The sequence below is a fragment of the Myotis brandtii genome, unplaced genomic scaffold (assembly GCF_000412655.1).
Source record: "Myotis brandtii unplaced genomic scaffold, ASM41265v1 scaffold1814, whole genome shotgun sequence".
Lineage (NCBI taxonomy): Eukaryota > Metazoa > Chordata > Mammalia > Chiroptera > Vespertilionidae > Myotis > Myotis brandtii.
Genome location: NW_005356728.1, coordinates 664,343 through 675,898, shown reverse-complemented (window position 1 = coordinate 675,898; position 11,556 = coordinate 664,343). Strand labels below are relative to the sequence as shown.

The window sequence follows — 11,556 nt, the reverse complement described above, 5'->3', positions numbered from 1 at the left end:
GCCTCAAAGGCCTCCCCAGCTGGTCCCATCCAAGGGCGAGAGGGTGCCTGGAGGGACCGGCTGGCTTCCACCCTTCAGAACCAGTCCCTGGAGAGGCAGATGCGGGAGCAGGAGGAGCGTCACGCCCGGGAGGTAGCGAGTTACCAGGAGGCCCTGGCCCGGCTGGAGGAGGAGGGGCAGACCCTCAAGGACGAGATGGCCCGGCACCTGCAGGAGTACCAGGACCTGCTCAACATCAAGCTGGCCCTGGACATGGAGATCGCCACCTACAGGAAGCTGCTGGAGGGCGAGGAGAACCGGTGAGCCTGTCCAGCCCCCTCCTAACCCAGTGCCCAGCACAGTGCTCCATAACACACAGTAGGCATTCAACAAATGTTTGATGAATGAGTGAATGGGTTCCACTCAACCGATGTTGATTAGGTCCCAGGGCAAGGACTAAACTAAAAGGCTCATCCCGCCACCCTCCCAACAATAATTGGACTTCTTTTCGCCTGGCCTATCTCTTGTGCCTCCTCAGAACTGTCTTTGCCCTCCCCTCTGCCATCCTCCAAGTCCCCATCTTCCATAACATCCGAGCCCCTTGCAGACTCTTGGAGCTCCATGGAGCACATTGGCTGCTGAGGAAAATTAGGAAATGCGCTCCTTGAGGCTGTCATGATGACCCTGAGTCAGGACCTGGCCTGGGATGGCCTGGTCACTACTCTCCCTCTGCTGTCTTTCAGCATCACCATTCCTGTGCAGACCTTCTCCAACCTGCAGATCCGAGGTCAGTAGAGCAGGGCCGAGTGGCCAGGGTATTGGGTTAATGGCCCTCCCCCAGGCCTGTGGGCTGCTGCTCTGGCCTGGAGCTGAGAACCTGGGTAAAAGGTTCCAAGGCGCTCCTTGGGGGCCTTCATGATTCACCGTGGAGTTTCTGGCCAGAACACACCATCCCAGGGCATCTTAGGTGGGGCTTGCAGCCACTCCTGTCCTGCTCTGCCCTGTGTCCCCCTTTCATCCCTGCACCCCATTCCCTACAGAATTGGGTGAGGGTCTCAACCTCTGTCCTGTCTGCAGATCCCTGAACACTTGCAGATCCTCTGCCCATCTGAGTGTTTTATGTTTTTGTTTTTTCAACTGCTTGTCACTACAGGGGGCAAAAGCACCAAAGAAGGGGAAGGTCACAAGGTCACAAGACATCTCAAAAGCCTCACAGTACAAGTTATACCAATTCAGGCTCACCAGATTGTAAACGGAGCCCCGCCGGCTCTCGGTTAGCTGCCCGCCTCTCAGACACGGTGCTTTTCCCCACTCGGCAGGGAGGGAGCCTCACCAAGTCCATGTTCCCCATCCTCCTGGGCTCCCTCCTCCCAGGTTTCCCTAAAGGGCCAGCCTGTGCCATCTTCCCAGCAACCTCAGTGCCCAGCTCAGGACCTGGCACAGGGTAAATGTAGGTGAAACTAGCAGACCGGCTGGTGTTCGGGGTGATATGTCCTCAGGTGCTCAGAGGAGATGCTCTGGGGCCTTTGAGCAAATGCCAGCCTCCTCCTCACTCCTTCCCCATCTGAGAGGGCCCCTAGGGCCTCTGTACCCAGTGGCAAGCTCTCTGCTTGAGTCATCGGTCCCCGAGGCTCTGTTGCTCAGCACGATGCTGATTCAGCCCCGAGGATTATTTCCCCCTGGACTGCTGCTCTTGTAGTGAATAAAGTTTTACACTCCCTGCTCTTAATTTTAAATATTAGTGAGTGTTATATTTTTCTCTCCAAGGGGAAAAGCTAAATTACTTCTTACTTGTATGTGGGCCTCAGCTACGGGGGGAAAGGTCTTCTTCTTCTGGGCTAGACATTTAGGAAGTAGATATGTGTGTCCTAGGACTTAGTTCAGCATCAGAAAAGATAACTGGGAGGGGGGGGAGGGGTGCCAGCTAGAGGTAATACTGCCAAGTCCCAGACAGTAAAGGGCCATTAGGGCCCAGAGAAGTGGCAGAGAGAAGTAGGAGAGGGGAGGAGGGACAGGAAAGGGACCCACATGTACTGAGCCAATCGCTTCACATACATGATTTCAGTTGACTGACTCCTCACTCCCACCTAGAGAAGTAGGCACCATGTCCCCATTTTACAGATGAGGAAACTGGGGCTGGAGAGGTAAAGTAACTTGCCCACAGTCGTGAGGCTGGTTAGTGGCTGAGCTGGGACTCCAGCTCTGGCCCGCCTGGTTTCAAAGCCCACGTGCTCCTTCCTCGACACAGGGTTGTGTTGTCAGAAAGCCGGGTCCCGGGCAAGGGCTCACAGAGGGACTAAACGCAGCCAGGCCAGGAGAGCCAGAGGGCAGTGGACAGAGCAGCCAGGACTTGCCCAACACAGCGGGGACTGGGGGGTCGCCAGCCCCTGTGGAAGAGCTGAGGCCCTCCCTGCCCGGTTGGATAGGCCTCTGTACTCATGCTCTGGGTGTGACAGGGAGCCGGGGTGGCAGAGGATGTCTAGCGCCCCGAGAGCCCACAGGAGGCCTCCTCTGCTCACATCCACAGAAACCAGCCTGGACACCAAGTCCGTGTCAGAAGGCCATCTCAAGAGAAACATCGTGGTGAAGACTGTGGAGATGCGGGATGGAGAGGTGAGGACAGCAGCCCTGAGATTCTGGCCCCGTCAGCTCTGGCTGCCCCAGGAACTCTTGAGGCCAGGCTCTGGAATGAAGCCCGAACTGGCACATGGAAGGGTCTTGATAACTCACAGGGCTCTCCAGGGAGGCTCTGGAAGAAGGGAAGGAACCTGGATGTGATTAGATTCCCCACCCCCTCCGCCGGCAGTTCTAAGGGGAGCCTGGGTGCCTAGGCCACGGGATGGTTCCTGACGTGGGCTTTCTCCCTTCCTCACCCTAACTCAGGTACCCCCAGCGCCAGGCCTGGGGGAGAGGGAAAGAAAATTAAAGACGTTAGCAGTTTTCACTACCGACTTTCCATTTCCAGCTTGGTTAAAGGAACCTTCCAGAGGAATGGGAAAAGGGGATTTGGCATAACCCACTCCCCATCCCACCAGCAATGGTTCTAGCTCAGTGGTTCTCAACCTTGGCTGCACATTAGAATCACCTGGGAATCTTTTTAAAATCCTGATTTCTGGGCCTCATCCTCCGGAAATTCTGTTTCTTTGTTATGGGGTGGGGCCACAACATTAGTAACAAAGAAACAGAATTTCCGGAGGATGAGGCCCAGAAATCAGGATTTTAAAAAGATTCCCAGGTGATTCTAATGTGCAGCCAAGGTTGAGAACCACTGTTCTAGCTAATTTCACACCATCAGCTCACCATGTGCCTGGCCTGGTGCTAAATGATTTACAGGTGTGACCTCATCCCCCCTCCGACTGCTGCGAGAGGGAGTTCTGGTTACCATCATAGAAAGGAAAGACCCAGGAAGTCTGGGGACTCGCCCACGGTCACATAGCCTGGCAGTGGTGGGCCCAGGGTCGGTGTGAGCTCCTGACTGTGGCACGGTGCACCTTCTCTGTCCCCTGCAGGTCATTAAGGAGTCCAAGCAGGAGCACAAGGACGTGATGTGAGGCGGGAACCACCTGGAGGCCCCTGTCCCCTAACGGGAGGGGCCTGCAGCAGTAAACAGGATAGTTGCCCCTCCTCTGACCGCTCATTTCCCCAGACCTGAGTTCCCACCACCCTATTGCAGCTGCTCCCCACGACGTCTCTGTGCCAGCTTTTGTCCTAGGCTCCATCAGCAGTAGGCCCACCAGACAGCACCCACCCCACTCCCAGCAACTCCATCTAAAAGGGCACTCACCCCAAAGGGGCAGCCTGGAGGGGCATGGCCAGAAGCTTGGGTTAGAATTGGGAGGGAAGAGAGAAGTTGGGGAGGGCCTAGAGACCTAATAAATCACTCTCCATAGCCTAATCCTTGTTGTCATGGCAACCGTTGTCAGAGCTGGCGGTCTCTGGGCTATCGGGGAAGTGGGCCTTGGAGTTCCTCCGGCTGCTGGAGGAAAACCGAGACACTGAGACAGGAAGGAGAAGTTCCCACAGGCAAGGTAGCCCTGGCCAGCGGCTCATTCTTAACCTAGACAGAGCCTGGCCAGTCTGATAGTAGATGGGGGTATCCTACCACCTGGCGTCCCCAGCAGACAGAACTCCTGGCCTGCCCAGAGGGAATGATGATTCAATGTTGATTCAAGTGTCTCAGCCTCACTGAGCTGCCATGTGGGCAGTGGGAGCTTGATTCTCAGCACTAGGGGATCTTAGTATACGTAGAGAGGGCAGTGGTGCTGGGAAGGAGTAGCGGGGGCTGCTCGGCCCCTAGGTGTCAGTTCATGGAGGTCAAGCCCAGGAGAACTTCCCCCATATAGGCTGGGGGAGGGAGGCAGGTAGAGGTGGAGGAGGGAGGAGGAGGATGCTAGGCATCAGAGTTGGGGTTGTGGATGACCAGCTATACTTGGCCTCTGGGTCGTGGGAATCAAGGAAGTGATGCATCCTCTTGAAGATACTGAAATAAGAGAAAAAGGGGCTGCCGTCCACAGGGGCAGGGCACACTTTGTTCAGGTCTAAAGGCCCCTTCCTTGCTGCATAATCCCTGTCCACCCAAAGCCTCTGAGCCCCTGCAGCTGCTGCCTCCCAACCCAGCAAATACTGCTGGGTAAAGCCAACGCCATCCATCTGCCTGTCTGCACCCCATAGTGACCTGATGCTTTTCCCTAAACTAAGGGCCCTGTGGTCCCCTCTTACTCAAATGCAAGCTGTACCAGTATCCTAGGTAGCACTCTATTTTATAATTCAGGAAATGGAGGCACGAGCAGAGTGAAGACCCTGGATTGGGTCCCTACGGCCTGGAGAGGGAGCACACACTTCCACCCGGAGCATCTACTCTGCTTTCCGCAGGAGGATTGTGGGGAGCGTGGGATTATCTGTGCCCAGAAATGGGACTGAGGGGACCCACTCCAGGGGCCCCCTCTTCCCTCTAAGGCAGTGGTTCTCAACCTGTGGGTCGCGACCCCTTTGGCGGTTGAACGACCCTTTCACAGGGGTCGCCTAAGACCATCCTGCATATCAGATATTTACATTACGATTCATAACAGTAGCAACATTACAGTTATGAAGTAGCAACGAAAATAATTTTCTGGTTGGGGGTCACAACGTGAGAAACTGTATTTAAAGGGCCAGAAGGTTGAGAACCACTGCTAAGACTAATGGGAGGGAGAGATGGGAATCTCTTTCCAAGACTTGGTGCCCTTTCTCTGACTCCCTCCTGCCACCCACTGATGCCTTTAGTCACTGAGGTAAATAAAGCCAACTGCTGTGGCCTCCCTCCGAGTGGACTCTGATCTGTTCAGGAGAAGCTGGGGCCGGGGGAAGGGAGCAGCAAGTGACCTTGCACAAGACCCAGCGTGCTTCTTGTCACTGATCATCTCCAGAGCTCAACACCCCCCGTAGCAGCAGCCACATGACAAATCCCACCTCCAACCCTGCTCTGCCAGAGCAGTCCTGGTGCCCCCCATAGTCCCCCCTTTGCTCCCAGCTCCTCTTCTCACCCCCAGTCTCCAGCATGGGTGCAGTCTCTCAGGAAAGCCCTGAATTTGACCTCCATTTTCCTCACCCATTTCCCCTGTCCTAGTCTTTACCTTTATTCCCAAACCTGCCATTTCTACCAGCCAGTCCCAGGACAAGGCTGGGAGGAAGGCAGAGAGGACATATACGTGGCTCCCCACTCTTTTCTTCCTTCCTCTCCATGATACCCCCAATTTAACCAGCACCCACTTGGCAGTCCTCAAAGGCAAGAAAAGAAAGCACCTCAAACACTGCTCAATACTGAAGAGGCCATTTAATAAATACGAGGTTCCCTTCCTCCTCTTCTGACCTGATGAAGTCGGAAGACATGTGCACCTTGGCTACTTGCATCATTGCCTCCGTCCCATGTCCCACCTGCCTCAGGCTTCTCCACCTCCCAGATCAGGCCCCAGACGTGCCCATGAAAACGGGGAGCAGGATGTCACTCACAAACTTGTTCGCACTCCCTTGCCACACGTCCCAGCCCAGGATGCCCACCCAGAAGCACCTGGAATCATTTAACAAACACGTTGGAGCACAGCTGGTCTTCGGAGAGGGTGGAGAGAGAACCTAGCGAGAGAAGCTGGGATAACAGCGAAACACGTAACAGCAGCAGCGACAAAGGTGGATGGTGACGAAGACTGCGGTGAGGAGCAGGTACCCTATCAGGGTGAGTTCCAAGGCGGAGCGGACCTCGGGGTCCGAGAGTGAGACCTTGTAGCGCCCCTGAGACGCCACGCCCAGTCGGAACCCAGCGACCCGCTCGCCCTGCCGCCAGCAATAGTAGATGCCCCTGTCGTCCAGCTGAGTGAAGCGGATGTGGAGATGGTTGCCATGGTCGATGAAGACCCTCATGGACCTATTGGTGCCCTTCAAGTACTGCGTGCGGTAGAAGTGCTGGCGGTCCTTGTCCCAGGCCACAGCGTGCTCTGGCCGGGCCCCGGGACAGGAGATGATGAGCCCATGACTCAGCCTCTGCTGGTGGTACTGGATGGGCACCTGGGGCAGCCAGGGCCGTCTGCCCACTTTGGACACATAGTTTAAAATGGCCATCAGCCTCCCCCGGATCTTCGTTGTATTCTTGCAGGGCACCAGGCAGCTCTGGACCAGCAGCTCGGGCGTGTGGTCCCTGACCTTGGCCTGAAGCTTCCTGGGCACAGCCCGTGAACCACAGGACACCACGTCCGGCATTGTCTTGCGGTAGCGTGGGGAGAGGTCTGGACTCTGCAGATAGCAGAGGCCAATGCGCCACTGCTCCCCGCGGACCCCGCAGCGGTCACAGGGGGTCCACTCCCAGAAGGTGGTGAAGACGTGGAGGCTCCCACGGTAGTCGTCTGCAAAGGGCTCCTGGCCCAGGTCCTTGAAGGTGGCCACCATTCCCTCGCTGCTCTGGATGTCCACATCATAGGCATAGAAGTAGTCCCCCTTGCGGGTGCCACAGAAATACAAGCCCGAGTCCTCAGGCTGGGCCCGGAAGACCAACAGGCTGAACATGCGGATGCTGAAGCGGACCAGCAGGTCACTGCCCACCCGTACCTGGGATGCCGCCGTCAGCATCTGCCCATCGAAGTCCGTCAGCACTTTGGTGTGGCTGCTACCAAGGTGCTCCTGATAGTACCAGACCACAGCAGACACCTCCTCGGGCTTACAGTGGCAGGGCAGCTCGAAGCTCATGTCGGCCAGGTAGGCTGCATTATCAAACATCAGGAAAGCAGGGCAGGGGGTCCTCTGAAAAATGTTCTCCTTCTCCACGATTTCAAAGGCCCGGAGACTCCCCCATGCCCACAGGAGCACAATGATGTGGGGTAGGTTCATGCCTGAAGGAGGGGAGGGTCGGAGCGGGGAAAACCAAGGCACCAAAGGCCTATGAGGCTGCTAGAATTCACTGCTGGAGGAAAGGCTGAAGCAGCCAAGAAAAGAAGCAACAATCTGCAGGGGAAGCAGCCAAAGACAAGGCAATTTATTCCCAGCCGGTGTACACGAGGCCCTTCTCATGTGACCAGATGCCCTTCCAATGTGACCTCGAGGAAGAACCATTCTAGAACCTGGCCCTCTCTCCCCTTTCTAGAACACTGGCACTCACCCAAGAATGGGTCAGGAGAAACTGGAATGAGAAGCAAGGCTGGGAGCCAGACAGGGAAATCTCGGCCTCCCTGCTCTAGGCCTTGCCCTGGTGACTGGTGGAAAGGTCTTCCCTCTGGTTAATCCAGGAGTTGAAAGAAACCCACTGCCTTCACATCTGGCCATCTGAAGAAGCCTGGGAGGTTGGCCAGACCTAAACTGATGGCTTGGGGCTTTCCCAGAACCAACCCTGCACAGGACCTCAGCCCCTGGGGAAAAATACATCTCAAATGAGGTAGCATTTGACCATTTGCTGATTAAATGTCCATTCATTGGTTTTACGTTATGAATATTCTTGTTAAAAGCTATGGAGATGAGTATTGGTTTATTACAGAAGATTAATGATTTCCCTTCTTCCCTTTTTTTGGGTAGGGGCCTTACGAGTGTAGCCAGCATTTGGTGGGCTGTGGGCCACAGCCGTGACAGACTCTGAGGGTGGGAAGCAAAGCTCTTTTAACTTTCTGGGCCCTTGACCATCCTGTGGATCTACACAGTTCAGAATATCAGGCCACAGAGGGGCTGGAGAAGAGGGGAAGATTAGATGCTACCTTTTGCTCTGAAGATCTCAAGTTGAGAAGGGAAGTCGGTATGGGCTTCTTATTACAATTCTTCGGAGCCCCCAAGGTAACCAAAACATGCTGCCAGTGACCACTGGGGGCCTCGGAAGATAACTGGCCCCATCAATCCACTTGGTACAACTCTAGCAGTTCTTGTAGGAGACTCTCCTCCTCCTGGAGCCCACCAGGCTGCTCCTCCAGACCCTGCTCCTCCTGGCTGAGCCCCTCCTTCATGGGTCTAGGGGTGCCCATGGCCTGCAGCTTCTGAAACAAGCTTCTGCAGCTCTCTCTCTCTGCGTGGCTCATCAGGCTCAGGTTCAGGGCAAAGCGCCCGGTACTGGCCAGGCCGCGCAAGATCCCCAGCACCACCAGCCGGTCAGCCGGCCTCACATGCTCAGCCAGTGCCATCAGCAGCTCCCCCAGAAGTCCGAACCCCACGTCCGTCTGGAAGAGGTGGCCCAGCTTGGGACCTCCGAGCTGCAGCAGGGCCTGGTAGCGCTCTGGCCCGCTCCGCAAGTATCGCCGCCAATCACGGTAGAACTCCGCTGAGGTCTCGGGCTGCAGGAGTGTTTTCTCCTGGATGGCAAAAGAAGAAAAGGGAACCCAGAGCTTTTCCAGCTGCTCTATGACAGTGAGAGTGAGGGAAGCCTATGGGTTCTCAGCTGAACTCTGCTACTGCTCTCTCAGCACTGGAAAGCCTGTGGTCCATGGCGGCCACCTTTTCAGATGAGGGAGGGTCTCAAAGAACCCAGGCCTGGTTTGAGATTCTCAGTTGTACCAGGATATTCCTACTTAGGAATGTGAGAGTAAGGGTTTTTACTCTGAGCAGAGCAGAGGGGACGACTGAAAACCTCAGGAAGAGAGAAAGAACTCAAGGGGGGGTGTTAAGGATCTGTCAGGCTAGGTCTCCCTCCCAACACTGCCATAGCTCTGTAAAGAATCAATAAAATATATTTAAAAAAAAAAACCCTCAGGAAGAGAGAAAGAACTCAAGAGGAGGGGGGTGTTAAGGATCTGTCAGGCTAGGTCTCCCTCCCAACACTGCCATAGGATTGTTATACTAAACACCATATAACCCAGAGCAACCCCAACCTGACCTGTGAATGCAAGTTAAAGGACAGAGACCTGCCTAGCTCAACTTTCTGATTTGTTCTGCCCAATTTAACTCCCCTCACCATCCTATGGTTGTTCTTTCTGGGATCAGAGGCAGAAAACTGCCTCTGTTGGCTTAACAGGAGAAACAAGGAAAAGGTATGTGTTGTAAGAAGACAGGACTGGAGCTTTACGGCAGAGAAGCCTGCTGGGCCTCACCTACCTGGGAGATTTCAGTGGTTTCGTCCGGAGAGGTCCTTCTTGGAGTAGTGTGACAGTTCCAGGGCACAGTCCTCGTTCCTCCTATCTTGTCCTTCCGCTCCAGTGGCTTGAGATGCGATGCAAGGACAATACCCCTGCAGGCAAAGGACAGAGATTAAGGGATAGACCTGATGATGTCTGTGGGTGTGAGGGGGCTGGACTTTGCATGATAGAGGCTGAACCTGTTGGCAGGTCAATCTGACAACAATAACAATAACAACAGCAGCAACAATAGCTGACAGCTTTTAGGTACTTCCCATGTCCCAGACATTCTGCTCAAAAATCTTACAGATAATAACTCGTTTGATCATAGTAATGGTTATTCTCTCTTACGGATGAGGAATAGAGGCTCACAGAGGTTAAATAACTTGCATAAGAGGACACAGGTAGCAGAGGACAGGACCAGGACTAAGCCCAGAATTGTCTGACTCCAAAGCACGTGCTCTTATCCACTACAGTCCACCATACCAGGGGGACCTGAGAAAAATGACATTGAGCCAACCTGAACTCCTCATAGGAAGCCACCCTCTGCTCCACGGCCCGAAACTTGGCAGCATTCTCCCTCTGGTACTTCTCATCAGCAGTAATGGCAGCCTGCAACTCTTTCTCCAAAGCCTTGAAGTCAATGATGTCATTCCTTTCCATGGCCTGTGGCTGGGAAGGAAAAGAGAATGGACATCATTGGAAGGTCAATAACAGGGGAAGGAAAGCGGATTCTTTGCTGGCCCACAAAATGACCCAAAAGCACTCCGGATATCTTGTCACTTATATTGGGGGTTTACAAAATCTAATTCTCTACTTTATAGAGTTACACAGTGAGGACAATTCTTTGCTGGCCCACAAAATGACCCAAAAGCACTCCAGATATCTTGTCACTTATATTGGGGGTTTACAAAAATCTAGTTCTCTATAGAGTTACACAGTGAGGACGTGCTTAAGATTTGTTGTCACTGAAAAGAGAATGACTTTCAGAGTGGAGCCGTATCTTAATTTCGTTTTCTGCCTCTAAGAATTGGCACTTTCAGTGAGGAAGCGTATGGATCTCAGAATTCAGTCCCTTCACTCTTCCACATAGCGAGTTGCTGTGATTGAGGAGAACCTCACACAAAAGCAGAACTATGGTTAGCTACTCTTGAGCCCAGGGATAAAAGTTCATCCATCATTAAATGTCTTTAATGAGAAAGAATACTTTTTACCCAAACCAAATGCAATGACTGAGCAGGAAATCAAGTAGAAGGGGCTTAAATGATCCCTGTCCCAAATTCCTCGGTCCAGTCCAGGGCTGGAGGACTAGGTACTGGGGAGACCTCTTTAGTTCTGCCACTGTACTTCTGTAGCCTCCGCGTAGGAGGCCGATTGGCCTGTTCTAAGGGAGATCACCTATATGGGTTCTAGTTTTGGCTCTTGCTTTACCTTGTTGTGAGACCTCTTTGAGCCTCAGATTCCTGGTGCATTGAGCAAGATGTTATGACTGAGTCATCATCAACAGCCCTAGGGCAGGGTGGCGGAATGTCTGCAACCAAGCCTAGAGCCCTCCCTCTCCACCCCAACCAAGAAGGGGGCTGGGCTGGCCAGGAATTGAACTCAGATGTTCTGGCTCCTGTCCAGTTCTGAGTCCTACCCGGTCGTTGAATAAATAGAACTAACCCTCCTGCCCTCCTGACTGTCACCCCAGGAGCCCTGGCCTTGGTTCCCTTGCTTTCTCTGGGGACGCTCAGATACTCCGGAACAGAACAGCTCAGTGCAGACCCGGCACAGCCGCGGTGGTTGCCTAGCAACTGCTCCCACAGCCTGCCCACGTGATCGACTCGAAGGCCCCCCTTTCAGTGTGGTCCCGAGGCGCCTGATCAGATTCAGGCCCCTTCAGGCCCCACTCTGTTTGGAGTAGCCCACGCCTCAGTTTGGGGGCCTACAGCTCCAGCTCTCCCGTTCCTGTGTCCGCGGACGCCATTCCTCCGAGCTACTGCTCAGGCAGAGGGCTGTCCGCGGCGGAAACGCGACCGCGGCG

At 54.3% G+C, this 11,556-nt stretch overlaps 3 protein-coding genes across 6 annotated transcripts in view; 1 reads left to right on the top strand and 2 right to left on the bottom strand.

Annotated features, from left to right (window-relative positions):
* The window catches only part of GFAP (glial fibrillary acidic protein), a 7,877-nt gene extending 4,003 nt beyond the window's left edge, over positions 1–3,874 (top strand). Inside the window, exons 6-9 of one of the 2 annotated variants that reach the window (XM_005863862.2) lie at positions 58–299; positions 723–766; positions 2,507–2,592; positions 3,489–3,874. In XM_005863862.2, the coding sequence (XP_005863924.1) occupies positions 58–299; positions 723–766; positions 2,507–2,592; positions 3,489–3,530 (414 nt within the window). In that variant the 3' untranslated portion in view covers positions 3,531–3,874. Of the gene's footprint in view, positions 1–57; positions 300–722; positions 767–1,132; positions 1,716–2,506; positions 2,593–3,488 lie in introns of those variants that run through there. The other variant, XM_014537756.1, reaches the window with a different exon arrangement.
* A 1,229-nt stretch (positions 3,875–5,103) lies between these two features.
* Positions 5,104–7,346, bottom strand: LOC102257488 (Ig-like V-type domain-containing protein FAM187A). The gene has a single exon (XM_005863861.2). It carries the CDS (start codon positions 7,330–7,332, stop codon positions 6,088–6,090), a length of 1,245 nt encoding a protein of 414 aa, XP_005863923.1. The 5' UTR covers positions 7,333–7,346; the 3' UTR covers positions 5,104–6,087.
* A 960-nt stretch (positions 7,347–8,306) lies between these two features.
* On the bottom strand, positions 8,307–11,547 carry CCDC103 (coiled-coil domain containing 103). Of its 3 annotated transcripts, none has more exons than XM_005863858.2 (4): positions 10,962–11,547; positions 10,051–10,202; positions 9,511–9,643; positions 8,307–8,771 (listed from the first exon to the last, which is right to left on the bottom strand). In XM_005863858.2, the coding sequence occupies exons 2-4, from the start codon at positions 10,191–10,193 to the stop codon at positions 8,319–8,321; spliced, it is 729 nt and encodes a 242-aa protein (XP_005863920.1). In that variant the 5' UTR covers positions 10,194–10,202; positions 10,962–11,547; the 3' UTR covers positions 8,307–8,318. The 3 variants fall into 3 exon arrangements, with proteins under 3 accessions (XP_005863920.1, XP_005863921.1, XP_005863922.1); XM_005863859.2 differs by having other exon boundaries at positions 11,196–11,547; XM_005863860.2 differs by having other exon boundaries at positions 11,271–11,547.
* Positions 11,548–11,556: the final 9 nt, after the last annotated feature.

Excerpts from the sequence above, each read along its gene's own strand:
- CCDC103 (XM_005863858.2), bottom strand. The coding sequence starts at position 10,193 with ATGGAAAGGAATGACATCATTGACTTCAAGGCTTTGGAGAAAGAGTTG. Across the intron at positions 9,644-10,050 it reads GCTTCCTATGAGGAGTTCAG|GGGTATTGTCCTTGCATCGC; the intron begins GTTGGCTCAATG and ends CTTTGCCTGCAG. Across the intron at positions 8,772-9,510 it reads AAACCACTGAAATCTCCCAG|GAGAAAACACTCCTGCAGCC; the intron begins GTAGGTGAGGCC and ends TTTGCCATCCAG.
- LOC102257488 (XM_005863861.2), bottom strand. The coding sequence starts at position 7,332 with ATGAACCTACCCCACATCATTGTGCTCCTGTGGGCATGGGGGAGTCTC.